The 18,286-nt window shown below is 42.6% G+C and overlaps 2 protein-coding genes across 5 annotated transcripts; one reads left to right on the top strand and one right to left on the bottom strand.

Annotated features, from left to right (window-relative positions):
- Positions 1 to 136: 136 nt before the first annotated feature.
- Positions 137 to 9,309, bottom strand: pbxip1a (pre-B-cell leukemia homeobox interacting protein 1a). Of its 4 annotated transcripts, none has more exons than XM_053446202.1 (11): positions 9,179 to 9,309; positions 8,340 to 8,468; positions 7,361 to 7,445; positions 7,192 to 7,259; positions 5,783 to 6,539; positions 4,880 to 5,104; positions 4,486 to 4,509; positions 4,032 to 4,075; positions 3,756 to 3,851; positions 3,407 to 3,587; positions 137 to 3,227 (listed from the first exon to the last, which is right to left on the bottom strand). In XM_053446202.1, the coding sequence occupies exons 2-11, from the start codon at positions 8,409 to 8,411 to the stop codon at positions 2,176 to 2,178; spliced, it is 2,604 nt and encodes an 867-aa protein (XP_053302177.1). In that variant the 5' UTR covers positions 8,412 to 8,468; positions 9,179 to 9,309; the 3' UTR covers positions 137 to 2,175. The 4 variants fall into 4 exon arrangements, with proteins under 4 accessions (XP_053302177.1, XP_053302176.1, XP_053302178.1 ...); XM_053446201.1 differs by having other exon boundaries at positions 8,955 to 9,249; XM_053446203.1 differs by having other exon boundaries at positions 8,635 to 9,249.
- Positions 9,310 to 11,405: 2,096 nt separating this feature from the next.
- LOC128461338 (cyclin-dependent kinases regulatory subunit 1) lies at positions 11,406 to 15,076 on the top strand. Its single transcript, XM_053446205.1, has 4 exons — positions 11,406 to 11,552; positions 11,806 to 11,872; positions 12,026 to 12,153; positions 13,428 to 15,076. Exons 2-4 carry the CDS (start codon positions 11,814 to 11,816, stop codon positions 13,475 to 13,477), a joined length of 237 nt encoding a protein of 78 aa, XP_053302180.1. The 5' UTR covers positions 11,406 to 11,552; positions 11,806 to 11,813; the 3' UTR covers positions 13,478 to 15,076.
- The last annotated feature ends 3,210 nt before the right edge of the window (positions 15,077 to 18,286 follow it).

An 18,286-nucleotide genomic window follows, 5' to 3' on the forward strand; every position in this document is an offset into this window, starting at 1 on the left:
TTTCACAACTAAAACACAGCTGCATAACCACAACTCTCTCTGACTCAGAGGCAGACGATTTATTCTGTATTGTCATTTTTTAACCTCCCCCAACACATAATGGATGAATTCAATAAAACAACAGACACTGTTAACATGATGGTGATTTTTTTTTATTGAACTTAACACTGACTTCCTAAAAGAGGACAAGACTCATGATGAGGAAAACTAGAAATGATCCAAATTGAACAATACATCTGTCCAGTGATCAATAACATGCACATCATGGACCACATTGTCAGTAAACACACAGACCTACTGTTGTCCCACAAAGACAAACATACGTCTTAAATATTGCTTTCATAAATGTGTTTCATTAAAGGATTCATCTGTTCTGGTTAAACTTTCTCTTGATCCCTTTCGGTCTAAAAAAAAAAAAAGGAAAAGAAAAAACACTCCTCACAGCAGATAAAATAAAAATCTGTTCAACACATCATAAATAAAGCCTTTGACATTCATTCTCTGCCCTATAATTGCAAGTAGTGTAAACCCGTTTTCTTCTCATCCTCGCAGAAGCAAAAATAAATCAAAGACCTTTTTCAGTCTAACCTTATTTGTGATGATAAAGGCACATACGCAGTAGCTGGCAAACTAAACTTCTGTAAACTAAAAGGAAAACGTCAACATTTTCACATTAAAAGTTTGTGATCTGCAACAGAGTGTGGCGATTCTGTCGAATACGGAAAAGTGTTGCAGTGTAGTTGACAGAATAAATAAACATTTTACTCTTCAAAGCTTCCTTCAATCTAAAAAAAATAGCCGAGAAATTAGACCTAACAATCACAATCTGTCGCTTTTCACTTCACATCCCCCCAAAGAGGGAAACTTTCAGGACATCAAACATTACTACGAAAGAACAAGAAAGAAAAAAAAATATTTCTGTTAAAGTATAATGCTACGATACCTTATAGACAATGTTGTGTACCATTCTTCTACCTTGGCCACCTTTATTCAACTCATTCAAAATAAAATGTAGCAGCTTCCTTCATTTTCTTTTGACTAAATGGCAATTTGCATCAACAAAAAAAGGAATAGGAAATTAAAATACTGTAACAGATCTTGGGATGGACGTCCTCATGGCTACAATGCAAAGAGAGTATTAAAGAAAACCGGTGGACTAAAAAAAAAGTATATGAAATGTAAATCGTGAGAAATCTGTAAATATGAATGTTTGAGAAAAGTGCTCAAGCGGTTTAGCAGTCTGCACTTCATCCGTGGGTGTACATTTCTAAATCGGTTTATCCTATTGCTGGTTTCCCAAGCAGCTGCTGTCAACTGGCAGTTGGAAGTTGGAAAAACCTCCAAAAAATCTAGAGGGCAAACACTTAGGGCTCTAAGACAGTGCTCTTTGTCTGTGTGTGTGTGTGTGTGTGTGTGTGTGTGTGTGTGTGTGTGTGTGTGTGTGTGTGTGTGTGTGTGTGTGTGTGTGTGTGTGCGTGTGTGTGTGTCTGTGTGCTGTGTGCTACTCTCACAAAACAGGTCTGACTTGATCTTATTCCTATCACTGAAAGAACCGGGATCTCATCCTCTGGGATCAAACAGTTACGCCCAACTTGACTACACACAGATAGTATCAACACAAAACCTCTGAGCCTTTGTCTGAACCTGTTTGGAGTAGAGATCACCTGATAAGGGAGAGAACGTCAAATTTCAGGGTCAATTTAACACGACCTTCTGTATTTGACAACTGATCTAATATGATGTGAACTGCATGAATAGATTCAACCCTTTTCCACTGGTGCTGAACAGAATTAATTGCAAATACCATCTCCTTTCAACCCTAGGTTTTAGTCTGATGTGAATATTATCAGTTTGAATTTACATTATGAGCTGCAACATGCACTAGTTACTGAGAAAACACTATATAGCAGAGGAAAACCCACACAACACGTGACTGAAAGACTTAGGAAAGCAAGACCTGACGGAGGTAGCTGACAACACCTAAGTCCAGAATGACACGTACGAGTCTACCTTATAATTAAAGACTCGGAGGGTCACATTTATGAGAGGCACAACCACTCTACGCCAGAAGCTACTACAATTACAGCTCTGAAGAGGAGAGGGCAGGCGAGAGAAGTCCTACCAAACCACCACTTGTGCTGCATCCTAGTGTTCTTTTCCCAAACGACACTCAATTCAAGCTGTGGCGGCAAACTTCCAGAGGGCTTCTCGTTCAAACTCCTCCATCTCCTCCTCCAAGGAGTCATTGTCCTTCTGCCCGTCGCCTTCCAGGACGTCCACCATGTCCTCCAGAACGTCCGCTACGTCCTCAGCAAAGTCGCTGAAGCGAACCCTGTCGTGGACAAACACGCCGTCCTCGAAGAACTCCGCGGTCAGCTTTCGGATCTTGTCCTTGTTCTCGGGCACAGACCCTTCGAGCTTGCTCAGGTAGCCCTCCAGCAGTTCCTCGAACTCGGGCAGCTCCACGGCATAGAGCCCCTCCTTGCTGGCGCAGTTGTCCACAGAGGTGCAGCCCAGCTGGGGTTTGAAGTTTCGTCTGAGCTTCTGCTCCTGGTCTCTCCAGAATTCGTTCTGGTTGTACTGGTGAGTCTGGCGGGACTGGTGATGCTGGTGCTGAGGATTATGGTGGTTATGGTTGTGGTTGTGGGATTTTTTACTTGGCTGGGTGTGCCACGGCTTCTCCTTCCTCCTGTCCTCTCTGTCCACTCTGCGCTCGTCCTTCTTCTTCTCCCACTCGTCCTGGTGCTTCCTCCAGGCCTCTTTGTGAGAGTTTTGCTTCTGAGGCTTCCACTCCTCCTTCTTCTTCTCGTCTTTCTCCTTCCATCCTCCCTCTTTGCCTTGCTTCCACTCTTTCTCTCCTCTCCACTCCTTCTTTTCTTCTTTCTTCCAGTGGTCCCGCTCTACGTTTTTACCTTTGTTCCCTTTCCATTTGGAATCCTGTGGCTTCTTCTTCCCCCACCTCTCGACTTGTTCAGAGAGCTTCTTCTGGATCTCCTCCAAACTGTCGGTGACGTGTTTCCTGCCGCCGCCATGTTTTTTCATCCCCTCCAGTCTCTTTCTGCTCTCCTCCAAAAGCACCTTCTGTCTCTGGAGTTCCTGCTTCAGCTTGCCTCCCTCGTTCTTTTCATTTCTCCTCTCCGGCTCAGCTGCTTTCTGGTCACTCTGACCATCTTTGACACCGGGCTGAGGAGCTGGACCAGGAGTTGCTGGAGGCATTTTTTGATCAACTGTAAAGTAAGCATAAGATTTTAAATTTAAAGTGAAAAAATATATCAGAGAACAGTTTTTATTGCACAATACCCTCCTTTTTGCTTTTGCATATTCATTTTCATTTGAACAAATATCAAATAACTTATAAATGCAGCGGAATAGACGACTAAATCACTTGATTTACTTCACATCATACCTGTGAGCTGGTTGAGTTCTGTCACTCTGGCCCTCAGACTCTCCAGCTCTTTCTTCAGTTCAGGCAGAGACGACAGCTCCTCCTTCAAATTTGCATTTTCTTGTTCCAGATCTGCTTTACCTTGCTCATCTCCGCTTTCTGACACTGATTTAAGCGCTGAGTCCATTTCTTCTTTCTGAGACTGAAAGAGAAACCAAAATAGACGGTTAATCACATCCAGGCTGGACACACTTTGGACAAGTATTAAAATGTAAACATGACACATATACATGTAAATTAATGGCCACGCATTGGGACATCTTGGCCACTTAAAACAACATCATTTGCATGAATATGACTGTACACTGACCTGCAGTTGAGCCTCTAGCAGAGCAATGTGTTGGTTTTCCTGTGTCAGTTTATCCAATAACTCTTTCATATCCTGTGGATCACCGCTAAGCCAGTCCTGGATGGAAAATCATTGGCAAATGAATAATACAAATATTTCAAAAATAATCCCGTCTTTTTTTATCTTATCATTTGTCTGAAAGTTGTGAGTTTTCCTTAAAGGCCTCACTGTGTGGACACACACGGACAGCACATAACACTGAGGTTGAGCAATGGAAAGAGAGACAGTGGAACAGACCTGGCTTTGTTCTCCATCGCTCAGGTCAGAGGCGTCAAAGTCACCTGTCAGATAAGAAAACACATCTTTCACACAAGTCTGACAACAGACTGACTTATTGACACAGCTCCCAGGCAGTCGGACAGCAACATGAGCTTCTTTTGTTGTGACGTGCATTTTCTGGGGCCAGGCCAAAGCTACACAGAAACTATTTATTTAGACCGATTATTTGAAATTACTTTTGAATGGTGTGATAGTTTACTTTACCAAGCTAATGGCCTGCACCTCAATTTAAGCACTCGTATCATCCACTGAGCCTTTCCAAAGTGACAAGGAGTGTTGTGGTACAGTTAGAAACACGCGTTATTAACCACTGCATGAACTGTTAGGCTGGATAAGTGCTCAGAGAAGCTACTGAGTATCAGCCAGCTGGTGCAGAAGCTTACACTGCTGACTAATCTAGTACTGGACGTACCATAATCCAGGTCAGAGGGCAAACCTGTTGACACAGTTCATTTTAGTCCACAAGGTCTGAGAACAGACACCACACCGCTCCTGAACACATGCTCATGTATTTTTTAAATACTGGCATTGTCAAAAAAGGTAATGTGATAAAAAATAAACTACAATAAATCCTAAAACTGTCAAATCTCTTGCAGCAGGTACAAGCAGGTGATACACAGAAAGTCAAAACTGTCAAGAAGCATTATAAAGGGTTAGGTAATAAGAGATTTGTGCAATAAAAGAGATTGGGTAATAAATATCACAACCATGTGTTTTTATTGTTGATGCGGTAGCAACTTTCCCTTTATCTGACCATAAAAGCAGAAACACAATGGCAAGCTTTGTTGGACGTAAGAGGAACTCACCTGAGAGGAAGAGGGAACCTAAAAAGAGCAGGATCAGGGCTCCCACAATGCACTTGTTCATGGACAACCATGGCTTCTCCTCCTTCACAGGCAGCTTGAACTCCACTTCCTCGTCCTCGTCGTCCTCGTCTGACGTTCTTGACCTCGGCCCCTCAAACGTCGGGATGTTCCTCCTCCTCACGCCATCATCGAAGCCGCTTGTGTCGCCAAAACTAGTGGATGGCTCTGAGAGAAGTAGGAACACGACAAAGAGGAAGCAATGAGTGACTTCAGCAAATCATCTCCACGTATTTGGCAGCAGCAGAAGAAAAACTAGACTTATTTCCAAAATCATAATTATCTACAGACAGGCTGTCTCACACAAAACACAAGTGCTGTAAAATTCAACAGTGTGTAAGCACTGTGTAAAAAAGAAGAAAAGTTAGTGCTGCTCGTGGATGTGGATGACATTTAGCCCCTGAACTACAACAACAGTAATTTCATGCATGGGAGTTTCTTATTATCTTAGCTGGGTGTATGCCTCTCTGTAATACTGATAAATCTCTCTCCAGCTGTTGGTGTGACACAGAGAAGAAACACGCTAATCAAATCTGCATGAAGACTCTCTTTTCATCTCTCAAATGAAGGCCCCATGTTGTCTGTGTGGCAGCTGGTTTACAGAGATGGAACCAAACATCATATAACTTGTTTATACGACTTTGTAAACTACACAATGAACTGACGTGTCATCGACCTTAAGATGAGTCACAATCTGGTTTCATATTGTGCATGTTTTTTTTACATTAGCTAGTGTTTAAAAGTATCCCACAGCAAACAGAGATATTCCAGCATGGACAAACTGTACACAAAGACCTCAGGTTATTCTAGCCTTGACATATCTTTCAAGCAGCATCCATTCCATACCATCTTCTTCCTCTTCTTCTCCCCCCTCCTGCTCCCCCGTCTCCCACGTCTCTGTTGCCTCTTCCTCTACCGCGGCCTCCTCCTCTGCCTCTACTGAACCAACGGTCTCTGGTGCAGGACTTTCATCGACGGGCTCCTCGGCCTCTACTGAACCAACAGTCTCTGTTACAGGACTTTCATCGACGGGCTCCTCGGCCTCTACAGAACCAACAGTCTCTGGTGCAGGACTTTCATCGACGGGCTCCTCTGGCACAAGGCTCTCTGGGGCAGGGCTTGGCAGCTCCGTGCTTACTGGAGCAAAGCTAACATCAGCATGGACATGAGAGGGAGGATTGATGGCTGTGATGGTCTCTGTGGCAAAGTTAACCTCGGGTTCAACGTCGAAGTCTGGACTCTCCTCAGCGGGGCTCACAAGATCCTGCTCTACATCAGCAGGCGTGTCAAACGTTGGGTTTGCAGAGACAGGGAGATCCGTCACGGCGGCAGAGCAGGACTCCTCAAACTCAGATGGGGGTAGTTCAGCAGCAATAATATCAAGTTGAGCCTCCATATCCATGCTGGTGACAAAGGGTGTGGCTCCGAGGAGTTCATTGTCACTGCAGGGCGAGCTGGTGTCAATCTCATGAATAACTGGAGCCTGGCTCTCCATGTCGAGGTCTGGAAGGGGGTCCAGGGGGTCGTGTGGAAGAGGACTCATCTGGACCGGACTAGAAGGGATGGGACCTTCACTGGACTCTGGAGACGTCTCCTGACAAACCTACAAGTAGAGAGAGAGACATTCGTTGCCACCAAGGTGTCTATTCTGCAATAAAGTCATGTGATTTAGTTTTTCGTGCACCTGTCTCCTTAACCACACATTGTATAAGGTATGTCTGTATCATTTAATGGATTCCTATTTTGCCCCCAGTGACAATTTCAAGAGAAAAGTTCCCAAGTGTTAAATGTATATTGAACAAAGGCAGTTGCATATACGACTGAGAAAGTTAACCAAGTTAAAAACCAGCATTTGATCGAGCTTCACACTCAATTGAGCACCGAGCATGACTGAAAACATTCCATTAGACTGGTTTCTATAAATACGTTTAAATTAGTGTGGCTTGATTGAACTTAAGAGGACTATTGGGCTCTGGTGGAGATAAACGCTCTACTGAGTTTCAATGTAATTATATTAAAGATCTGGCCTGTGCTCAACTGTTAAAACTCTACTGCAGAGTAAGTATGTAAATTAGGTCAGATTACACAATCAAACAAGAATTTACACTGGGAAAACAACCTCACAATTGTATATGCAAATATGCTCTGGGCTAGGATTTGTTCTTGATAAATGTTTTGGGTATTGGCATGATAATAAAAAACAAATGAACATCTGTACTAAATAAGATGATTACGTTGTTTCATTGTGTACTAACCTGATGGCCTTCCTCTGACAGGACAGTCTCGACCAGAATGTCAATTGGTCTGAACTCCACAGCAGCTCCTGAACCAAGATCAACACAGTGTCAGGCTATAATATGAAATGCATGATGTCACAACCCATAAACCGCAGATCTGGCTCCAGCTCTGTTCGCTGTCAGTTACCTGCCAGCTCCTCGGACAGACTGGCGACGTCGCCCAGGCTCTCGGTGCCGTCGTCCACTGGCCCGACATTCTCAACAGCAGCATCCTGTGGAGAAAGACGACCCAGAAAGGTCAGGCTTCCTACAAGCATTAACATTAACACCTATAGTACACACGTATTGGCAATGCTGACCTTGACATTTACCAGCACAACCGTTAAAAGGGCGCGAGCTCGCCTACGCACATAAATGCCCGGACTGAGGGATGTAGTGATAATTCTAGTAGATCACAGTTTTATTTTGTAACTTGTGACGTGTCATGTTGTTGTCTTGATTAACGATAGGTAATCAGATTACCTTCACAAGGATTTCTGTCAACTTCTGCTACAAACTACAGTTTGTTTGACTTACTGTCAAATGAAACGCTATACATGCTCCTATATAATTCTACATTGTGAAGTAAACACTCATATTACTGGATTCAAATGTTTCTTGTTGAGTCCTTTACTCTAAAAAATGGAACTCATAGAAACTATTAACCCTCTGTCTTACATATCGAAATGCGACCGCACCACATATTACAACAAAAACTGAGCACTATAACCACCTTGAGGGTAGAAGTTTCTTGAAGGTCTGCTGTATTAGCCTCATTTTGAAATAATCTTTTAATATATATTCTGAGGAGGATCTTTTGGTTAATATCAATAAATTTGTCCTGAATCATTTGATTTAACACATACACCATAAATTAACAACAACAACAAAAAGTCAGTGGCTTTCAGATTAATGAATACACACACATATCATGATTGTACATTGGACCTAGACAGAGTCTAATCAATCGGCCACAACTTTTGCTGTGATGTCATCAGCGTGGGGGAGTCTCAAGGCTGCAGGTTCAGACATGTTACACGAGACAGGGTCATACAACCAACGCTCCACAGCTACATCCAGACCCACGGATCTCCCCTCTGATGTGTGCCCTGGATCTGGGGTCTTACCTCGGGGGAGAGGAGCGTCCAGCTGTTGGTGGAGGACGAACTGCTCCCTGTGCTGCTGCTGTGGTCAGACATCGCCGCCTGCAGGCTCACTTCGGCACAGCACGGTTGCAGATCCGGCTCAGTGATATTCTGCAGACAGAAACAGGGTGAACACGCCTGATGCATACGACACATGCATAGTTGGGAACACAACTATCTCCTGCATGCATTCATCTGACAGTAGCTTGGTTATTATAGACAAAACAAGCAGCATATGCATTGTCTTACACGCGAGAGTCACATTCTGTCTTCTCACCTGCAGTATGTTGCTGGTTGTTACATAGAAGACAGTCTAGGAGGAAGGGATTATGCATTCGAGGGACAATTTGGGAAGTGAATCGTCGCACCCACGGAATTAGGAGCAGACTGCCTGTGTTATGCAACAATATGGTGGCGCCCACACGATCGAGCTGCGCAGTTACACAGCAGCTCCGGTCAGATTGAACCAGACACCAGCTGATCACATTCACTTCCAGCCCCCAAAAGGGATCCTCCATTGATCCAGAGCCCCGTTGTTCGTTCAAACCACCAAAACATGGCGAGAAGCCCCGTGATGCGGGGACGAGTCTCACTCACCTGACGCTCGTCTGTTCGACTGCAGCGAGAAGGGTCAGATATGATGGTCTGTGGTGGGTGTTCAAAGCTGAGACGTGATGGTAAACAAAGGATGGTGGACGGGGCTCGATCTCGCACTCCCACTCTTCCGCGTTCCCACTCGGGCCCCCGCCGCCAGCACCTCGACCCCAAACAACAACCGCTCCCCCTCGCGTCACATGCACAACACACACGGTTCTATTTACCGGAGCTGCTTCGCCCTTCGTTTCCCTCCGCGTCGCCTCTTTCTTGTTTGGGTTATTTCTCCGCTTCTCTCTTCCGCTGAACTTGGGAACTTTGGGAATTCCACGCTGCGTCACGTCGACCAATGCGCCGTCTCGTCCAATGGGAGCTCGGCGAAGCCCCCGCGGCGCCCGCCCCCGCAGCGAGGCTGGACCAATCGGGGGAGAAGTGTCGCGTCAGGGTAAAGAGACCAAGGCTCTGGTTGATTGACAGCTGCAGGTGACGGAGGCCTGCGTGTGTTGATAATGCAGCTTCATGTGTGACCCATGCACACACACACACACACACACAGACACACACAGACACACATGTTATATATATACTGCAGGGAGAGGCAGCCTGCACCAGCCACACACTGACACGTCCGCAGAGTTATATTTACACTGAGGGACTTTACCACATGGACATCCCCTCCGCTCCTGTTGCTCCTGTGTGGACGTCCATTTCATCACCTGACTCCTTCTCTATTATTAGTCTGTTCTTTGATATTCACATGTACACGTTTCTTTACCTTCAGGCCACCGTGTTCCTAAACTCACAAGACGGACAACCACCTGTTTCCTGCCTGTTTGCACTTTCTTTGGACAAACAATTGAGACATAATAACTGTACATACACATGTGCATTTACTATCCACACACACTCAATACAGTTCAAGTTGTTGCTTCTTTTGCAACGAATGTCACACTGCACCTTGAGTTTTGAATTGTATTGTATTTGACTTTCTTTGTTATAGTAAGCTCTTTCTACCTTGATTTTAATGTAACTATTCCACTGCTGAGCTGAGTGGTTTCTTCTTGTCCAACTACCTCACATTGTGTACTGTCGACTCTGTGTTAACTGCATATGACAAATACACCTTGAGACTTGAAACCTACATGTCCGCACATGACTGGATACGCTGACAGCAATCAGATGTAGCAGGCAACTTCGCTGGGGCCCCAAGAGCACCATGTTTAATGAACTGAAACTGTCATGATGGAGGTGTAGAGGTGCCCAGCAACTTTTTTTTACAGGCGCATGAGGGGTGAATACTCTCATGTCTCTACATGTATGCAATGACAACCCACACAAATCACTGCCATTAAAATGATGTGCTTAACCAGAAGGTTTCAGTTGGTTATTTTCTTTTAAATATAAGTGACAACACTATTTGATTAAAATAAATAAATAGGCAAGTTAATATATGAATAAATACATACATTTAGTAAAGTTTAATCAGGTTAATATACTTAAATTAAAAAATAAGGTAGGACATTATAGTGTTGCAGACTAGGTGTTGCAACAAGGAAAATGCCTGAGGTCAAAATGAATCAACATGACACTAACTTTTTTGTTAAACTTTCAATAACAATAACAGGCCGCAACTCTTCACCTCTGTCAAAAGGTGAACTCTTAAAACCCTGATATAGAGTTCCTCCCCACAACGAAACTCTCAGCTCACTCCTGCAGTAACTGTGAATTTGCACATGTAATATACATATTGTATTTTGAATGTCATGTTCCTTCCTACCTCCTTACATTGTCTTTAAATGCAAACAACTAGTGCATACTTGTTGTTCGGGTTTTTCATGTCTATCTATCTAAAGTATCTATATCTCTCTCTCTCCCCGTCTGTCTGTCTATCTATCCATCTCTCTGTCTGTTTCTCTCTCTCTGTTTGTCTGTTTATCTATCCATCTCTCTGTCTGTTTCTCTCTCTGTTTGTCTGTTTATCTATCTGTCTGTCTGTCTGTCTCTTTCTCTCTCTCTCTGCCTGTTTGTCTGTCTGTTTATCTATCCATCTCTTTGACTTTTTCTCACTCTCTGTTTGTCTGTTTATCTATCTGTCTGTCTGTCTCTTTCGCTCTCTATCTCTGCCTGTCTGTCTGTATATCTATCCACAGCCCTGTCAGTTTCCCTCTCTCTCTCTATGTTTGTCTGTTTATCTATCTGTCTGTCTGTCTCTTTCTCTTTCTCTTTCTCTCTCTCTCTCTCTCTCTGTCTGTTTATCCATCTATCTGTTTGACTGGTGCAATAACATTCAACTGTGTCCTATTCGATTTTGGCCTCGTGGCTCCATATCAAAAAACCTGTGGATTATTTCTCCAGCCAATCGCAAGGCGGTGTGGCGATGGCGTAAATTTCCTGCGACTGACCGTACTGACCAATGGCAGGAGAGCGTCTGACTTCCATTGGCCAATGGGGTGAGGCAGAGTGTATTTGAACGGTGAGAAGCGGGCTCGCCGACATTCGAGAGGGAAACAAAGGAGGCGGAAACGTCCCGCATCTGCAGCGCGTCAAAAAGCTGGAATAACTTCACTGTAACCGCGCCGGGAGAAGCTGTCAACTCACCAGGTAACTTCTCCACAAGCGTGTTCGTGTCGCGCGTCCGCGGAAAACGTCCGATTTAACTGTTTACACCCGCCGAAGTTGTCACGAGATAAAAACTCTCGTTCTTCTCGGGCTAACTTTAGCGACGTTAGCTTAGCACAACTCGCCTAGCATGACGACCTGAAGCTCGCTGTCACGCTAAACTGTGTAGCTAATGTGTGTTTTACGTGTGTGACTGTGAACGTTGACTAACGCTGAATACAACCCTCTCCACCAGATTCCATCATGTCTTACAAACAGATCTACTACTCGGACAAGTACGACGATGAGAAATATGAGTACAGGTGAGTACCACATGTACTTTATCCTTGTCGGTGTGTCACTGTTATTCCACAACAAATATAAGTACATCCGAGGTAACATTGTACTCAAACTGTCATGGTTTATGATTCACTGCTTTTACATTTCTGTTAAATATCTGTGTGATCCCTCCACAGACATGTAATGCTGCCCAAAGACATCGCAAAGCGTGTTCCCAAAACCCACTTGATGTCTGAGACCGAGTGGAGGAACCTGGGTGTCCAACAGAGCCAAGGATGGGTGCACTACATGATTCACCAGCCAGGTATGTCCTCTCGATGCTGGGACACCGAGCGCATCATAACAACCTAGCTGAAGATGTACCAGGAATAATAAGCTCCCCATAATATTTCATTTTGATATGAAACTGAGTTTGTAGGTCAACTTTTGACCAGGCTGCATTTCCTGTTAGAGCCCCCACCGCTTTGGAACAATCTCAATGAGAAAATCTCTTTTCAAATGCCTTTTTATAGGTCTGATTTTTCCTAACCCTAATATTAGTTTATTTTTTAACTTTAAATAATGTTTGATAAATTTAGGGACATGGACTGATTTAATTTTGCTCATACCCGTTAATTCGGTTAGTATTTTCCGCCTCCAATTGTCTTCCTCCCATTTTTAACATGTAAAGCACCTAGTTATTGTGTTTTTAAAAGGTGCTTTAAAAATAAAGATTATTATAATTCTGGAGCTAGTAGCAGACATCACCAGAATGTTTGTGGTGTTGTTGGTAAATATCATCGTGATTTGTTTTGCACTAAAGTTTTAACAAGTTACAACATCAACAAACTGCAAAGAGACCTGAAGGGTTCAACCTGTAATCTGAAACTGTAGGATTAAAAGTGTTTTAATATAATTTCCCTAAAGTATAATACTGTAATAAATGAGTTGTCACTAGTTTTTTGGCTCCAATAATATGTGAAAATGGATTTTAATCTTTACCAAAGTAAAGGATGACACAGGGTTAAAGTTTCTTCTGTCACATATCTATACAATGTTTCTGTATGTTCTAAGAGATATAGTTGACTTATTATAAACTGAAACTAGGCACATGACACAGTATAGAAGACTAGAGCTATTCATTATGTTTGATAATGTGTTTTTTATTCAACTGATCTTTAGGCTACTCAGGAAAAAAGGAAATGAATGCCACAGTTCCAAGATCCTAACATTGCTATTTATATTTGTCACGTTGGCTGGAGGACTATTTTGTCTAGTTTGATCAGCTGAGCAAATGATTGGCTTTTTTGTTTTATGAAAAAATAAATCCTTTAATGACTCATGTCGGGTGTCTTGCATTCAAACGTGCACTTTTACACCTTGTTGAAGAGGTGTGTCAGTTATTGGATAACATTTGAATAGGTTTGGAACCCACAAGCATATGGACAACAGATGTGAAGTCACACCTTCCATTAAAACCAAAAAAAGTGTACTGGCCGTTCCAAGAGTCGAGTTTCCCCACTGAGAGAGCATCACAGATGTTACGAGTATGATTATCTCTGCTGACATATTGCCTCTCTCTTTTTCTTCCGCCTCCAGAGCCGCACATCTTGCTGTTCCGGCGCCCTCTGCCCAACCAAAAGGCATAAGTGAGCGATGCTCTGGGTCCTCAGAAGATCAGCCCCACTTAAGTGCTACAGATCAACGCATCAAAATAGGGATCATGCTGTCAGACTACCAAGGTCTCTTGTGGTAGGTGACTTGTAATATGGGCCTGATCACGGTGGACCTGGATAAGGACTTTCACACTTATGAACAATGGCTGTGGAACGGAGTTTGCCTTGAAGGAACAAAATCATCACCATTCTCGTGGGGGAAAAGACTTTTGCACGTGTTAACAGCAACACACTGTTTGCCTGAACCATTCAGATCAGCCAACACTGTCCCTTCGACTGAATCTGTCTGTCCAACTTGCCAAACCTGCCTGGACATTTGAGCTTTTTAGAACAATTGTTAAAAGATGTGGGGAATCAAACATGTGAGTTATTCTAACAGAGTGCATTCTGGGTAAAGCTCCGGTCACAGCACAAGCCAGGTAGGAAAGTTGGATCCTAAATTCAGTTTCACTCATCTTTTGAAATGTCAAACTGGGGTTTTACATATTGCTGCTCCGTTTAAATGACGCTGTCAATCAGCATTTAACAATTTGTAATACACATGAAAGGCTGAATCTATAGTTGTCACCTAGAAACTAGTTCTGATCACTTTTTCCGGAAGAGCGTTCATCAGATTGAGGCCTATGAAAAACACACTTTAGTTGATGGGTGATTGTCAGCTGCTCGGTATTTATGAATGTTTTGACAACTCTGAAATAAATGTAAACCTTTAAAATCTCCTAAGTGCAGACGTGTGTCTCGACAGTATTTGGAGTTCACTGCTACTGTGTGGTTACGCCGGTCCACTCGACTCATAAGATAAATACTTAAAAAGAAAACATACCGGCAGTTGGCGGCTCTAATGGCAAACGCGACCCTACAATGCTCTTATAGAATAAGTGGAGATCACAGATGTTGGAAATGCTGCCGCATTTATTTGTCTGGTGTTGTATGAGATCGTTTGAGGCACTTTGTCTGTGACATTCCTCCTTTTGAATACTTGCACCCACCTGTAAGTACTGATGCCTTACTTCCACTCACTGAGCTGCTCTGCTGTCATGTGATGATTTTTGCCTTAAAGTTCTTCAGTGACGTTGTACATTTTGTTGAGTCTGAGACACGTGTAGCCCAAGAGCTGCTTTTCTATTTCAGGGTCATAAAATCTATATATGGGCAAAGTCGTGATGTATTCTCTAAAACAACTGAAATCTGATATCTTTGGATTTAGTGTGTACAAAGAGGAATGACCCGGTCTGTTAACACCAGACTACTGGATTACTACAGATGAAGTGTAGAGTTGATCATGCCTCACTTTGCTTTGTAACATGTTGCAGCTGCATTGAAATGAAAAAAAAAAAAAAAATGTACTCGTCTGTTTTTGCTAAATGTTTCTTGAATAGTCGGTGCTGGAATATCTACACATATCTTCACTTTACTCTCTTAGCTTTTATCCAATCATGTCGTGTTTTGGTAAAAAAAAAAAAAATCAACCAGAAAACAACATGAACTTCTTCTGACTACGCTCTTATTTCTCATCTGTTTCCTGTCTCTGTCAAATGTAAAATAAAGGAAGCTCACATTTGGGTAGCATCAGGTGATTTTAATGTCCTTTCCAACAGCCGACGACAAACCTCCTGTTAACTGCACGTAACGGTGTCACACCAGACATTTGATAAAACCACAAAGACAATGATGTGCACCTCCTCCGCCAGTTGAAACCTGTCACATTGTTGTATGGCTTTCATTTCATGCAAATGTGATGTGCACAAGGCAAACGCGGAGGGAAATCAATCAGGCTCATTTAACATCTTTTTGTGCTTATACCGCTCAGAAATTTAATTTAAACCTTGTTTAAATGCTAAATGTTTTCTAATACAACTGTTTAAGTACGTTAGGATATTAGGTCTTAAATATGTTTAGGGAGGTATTTCTTTAATGCTACTCCAATCCATGCTTTAAACTATCCAGATATTTGAACGCTGTAAAACTACAAACAAGACTCACGTGGAACTGAGTCTACAAACTGAGTCTGAATTGACCTGATAACACTGAGCCTAGCTGTGGGAAGGACTCGATACCTACTCCACTGTCTCTGCCTGCAGTTTGAGGGATAATGTGGCATTTCAGGCTTATTCTCTACTAACTCACTGCATCTTCAATTATGGGGAAGTGTAATTCTGGGGCTCTATTCATTAATATCTGTTGAACTTTACATAAATCTTGAATTCCATTTATTATATTAAAAGGTTATTGAAACCTGCATAAGCCCTGTTATATATCTACACTGACATGGTTTTCTGTCAACGACTTCCAGTTAATTCAAAGCTTCTGTTTGACTCAACGTGTGTTAGAGGAATAAGTGTCGGCTCTAACTGCTGTAAAGTTTCCATGTGTATGATAATCGGGTGTTGGGACACACACATCTCCTCACTCTACCTATTGTAGTATAATGGGATGAGCCCTGCTGCTATAAAGCTGTGATCTGACAAAATGTGCAGGCGTCTGGGCCAGATGGCACACTCTGTGAATATGTGATATTATGGTGTGTACAGTTGGTGGTTTTCCAGTGGCTCAGCGATATGGCATCTGTTGTCTGGCACTGTGACCGGCCTCTTGTTTTACTTTATTAGTCGCCTGTAATTCAATTCCTATTCCTCCATGTGTAATCTGGGTCTCGTTTACGGGTAAACGTCTTTGTGAGCGCAATGGACACAATATTTTACTGAATGGGCGAGTCGTTACACTGGGATGTCATAATGGGAGAGGCAGACGCAGCATCTGCCACCAATTTAGCATTTATACATGCTGTGGATTATTGCTGAACAGAGGTTTTAATGAACAGACCGGATCATTCAGAGGATTTGTTGTTCATTTTAAGAGGATTCAGCTCTTCCTAAATTGACTTTTCTTCCCTAAGAGCCTCTGATAAAAAGAAGTCTATTCCCTTGTAAGAATTTTAAATCCTGAACTGACAGAAATATGACCGCAGTCATGACGAAATCCTCGTATAATGAAAATGACCTTGTTACACAAATGTTTAGCAATCAGTCGTTTTCATTTAAGCAGCCAAACCCTGGAAGGGATTGTTGTCTTTTATGTTCATATTAAATTAAAATCAAAGAACTTTTAATTATCATCATGCTGAGTTTCATTAGACCTAATTCTCCTGGTCAGTGCATAATAATCAAATTGAGACTAAATTAATCCATCACAGATTCAACGCAATAATGAAATTCTCCAAAGAGCAGGATGTGACAAACGGAGCCTCAACGATGGATCCGCTGTGATGCAGTTTCACACATCGGACTGTGGAGGGCAGTGCAGCACAACTAGGATAAACAGGGAGACTACAATAATTCAACTGGCTCTTTTTTCCTTTTTTTTCATATATGCTGCATTGATCACAATGTAAACACAGAGGCTGCTCGCTGAGTGTTATTACGACAGAATCAGCAGCTTCTGTTTGTCACATTTCTGTGATGTTTTGCTGCTCTGATCTGTATCTGTTAGTCTGTGTCCCACATGCATTCAGACCGAATCGCTGCAAACAGCTCGTTGCAACAGTCGGCTTCGTAGATATTATCCACACAACTTTGGAAAGTCATTGGTAATGGAGGAAAGAAAATAATCTGCAAGTCACAGGGAGGTTTCTTGACAATTTCTGGAAAACGTTGCCCAGGTATAATCACAAGTCTGTGATGGTCAGCAATCTGAGCTTCCTGCTGAGATCCAGAGATCTGTGCCTCGGGCAGAGAAAGATGCCTTAAGGTGGAATAAGAAAAGCAATTGCTTGAGCATCTGCCAGAAGAATCTTATGAATTGTGCTGAAATGTTGGTTCCTATAGGAATCCTCAAGGTAAATGAGCCTGAATCTGGAACAGTATTTACAGAATAGCTTATTGCAGCAAGATGCTGAACCAGTTTATCAGGGCGATGACCTTCTATTGAATATCTACCAGTCAGCATTCTTCGCTTATAATGTTATTACCAACATCAGTGCTCAGTTTCAAAGAAGAGGTTTAATGGTGTTCAGAGATCAGATGACCGCAAGTTTAAGGGGGAAGTGTGGTCGAGGTTTGAGCTGAAACTCACTTATTTTCATTATTAAGATCTGGATCATTGTCTTAAACAAACCATTCATTTTATTTGGCCAATAAAATGTAGATAATGGTGAAACTGCCAGATTCCAGACTTCAAATGGCTTATTTTGCTGAAACAAAGAATCAATGCGGTGAATTTGGGAATATTTGACATGTTTGCTTGAGTTAACTTTTAAGCCTGAGTTTAAATGCTTGCTTATATGTTTCTGTATTTCTGCTGTCAAACAGGGTTTTCAATCTCTTAAAGGGTTACACAAATAATAATGTTAATGGTTGTCCTACCACCTCGGTCATTGCCCCCTTTGACAACTGACAAGTATTTCTCCCCATGTGCACCATTGTAAAAATATCAAACTCTGAGGGAACTGTAGCAACACTGGTAAAGTTGAGCTTTGGAAATAACATTACCCAGAGATTATTGGTTCCCGTCCCAGTTCCTGTCACATCGGGGTTGGAAGATAAAAAATAACTTTTATGTCTCTTTTCTACAATCATTGCTTTCCTTTTGAAATACTATATAATACTGGTCTCATGACAAACAACTGGTTTCAGAACCACTCATTGATTTAACCTGGCGGTGAAAAGCCAGATCATATCCTGCATGTCTGAGGTTTCCCAGTCATCCAGTTCATCAAAGATGAATCTTCAGTTCTGCTGAGGAAGGATGAGACTTTTAGTTGAGAATGAACTGAATCCCTCTGAG

This window comes from Pleuronectes platessa, chromosome 18 (genome assembly GCF_947347685.1).
Source record: "Pleuronectes platessa chromosome 18, fPlePla1.1, whole genome shotgun sequence".
Lineage (NCBI taxonomy): Eukaryota > Metazoa > Chordata > Actinopteri > Pleuronectiformes > Pleuronectidae > Pleuronectes > Pleuronectes platessa.

Bases quoted from the DNA above. Each gene is read 5' to 3' on its own strand.
- pbxip1a (XM_053446202.1), bottom strand. From the start codon at position 8,411: ATGTCTGACCACAGCAGCAGCACAGGGAGCAGTTCGTCCTCCACCAAC. The intron at 7,446-8,339 runs GTAAGACCCCAG...CTTTCTCCACAG, and splicing joins GGACGCTCCTCTCCCCCGAG to GATGCTGCTGTTGAGAATGT. The intron at 5,105-5,782 runs GTATGGAATGGA...TACTTCTCTCAG, and splicing joins AGAAGAAGAGGAAGAAGATG to AGCCATCCACTAGTTTTGGC.
- LOC128461338 (XM_053446205.1), top strand. From the start codon at position 11,814: ATGTCTTACAAACAGATCTACTACTCGGACAAGTACGACGATGAGAAA. The intron at 11,873-12,025 runs GTGAGTACCACA...ATCCCTCCACAG, and splicing joins GATGAGAAATATGAGTACAG to ACATGTAATGCTGCCCAAAG. The intron at 12,154-13,427 runs GTATGTCCTCTC...TTCCGCCTCCAG, and splicing joins CTACATGATTCACCAGCCAG to AGCCGCACATCTTGCTGTTC.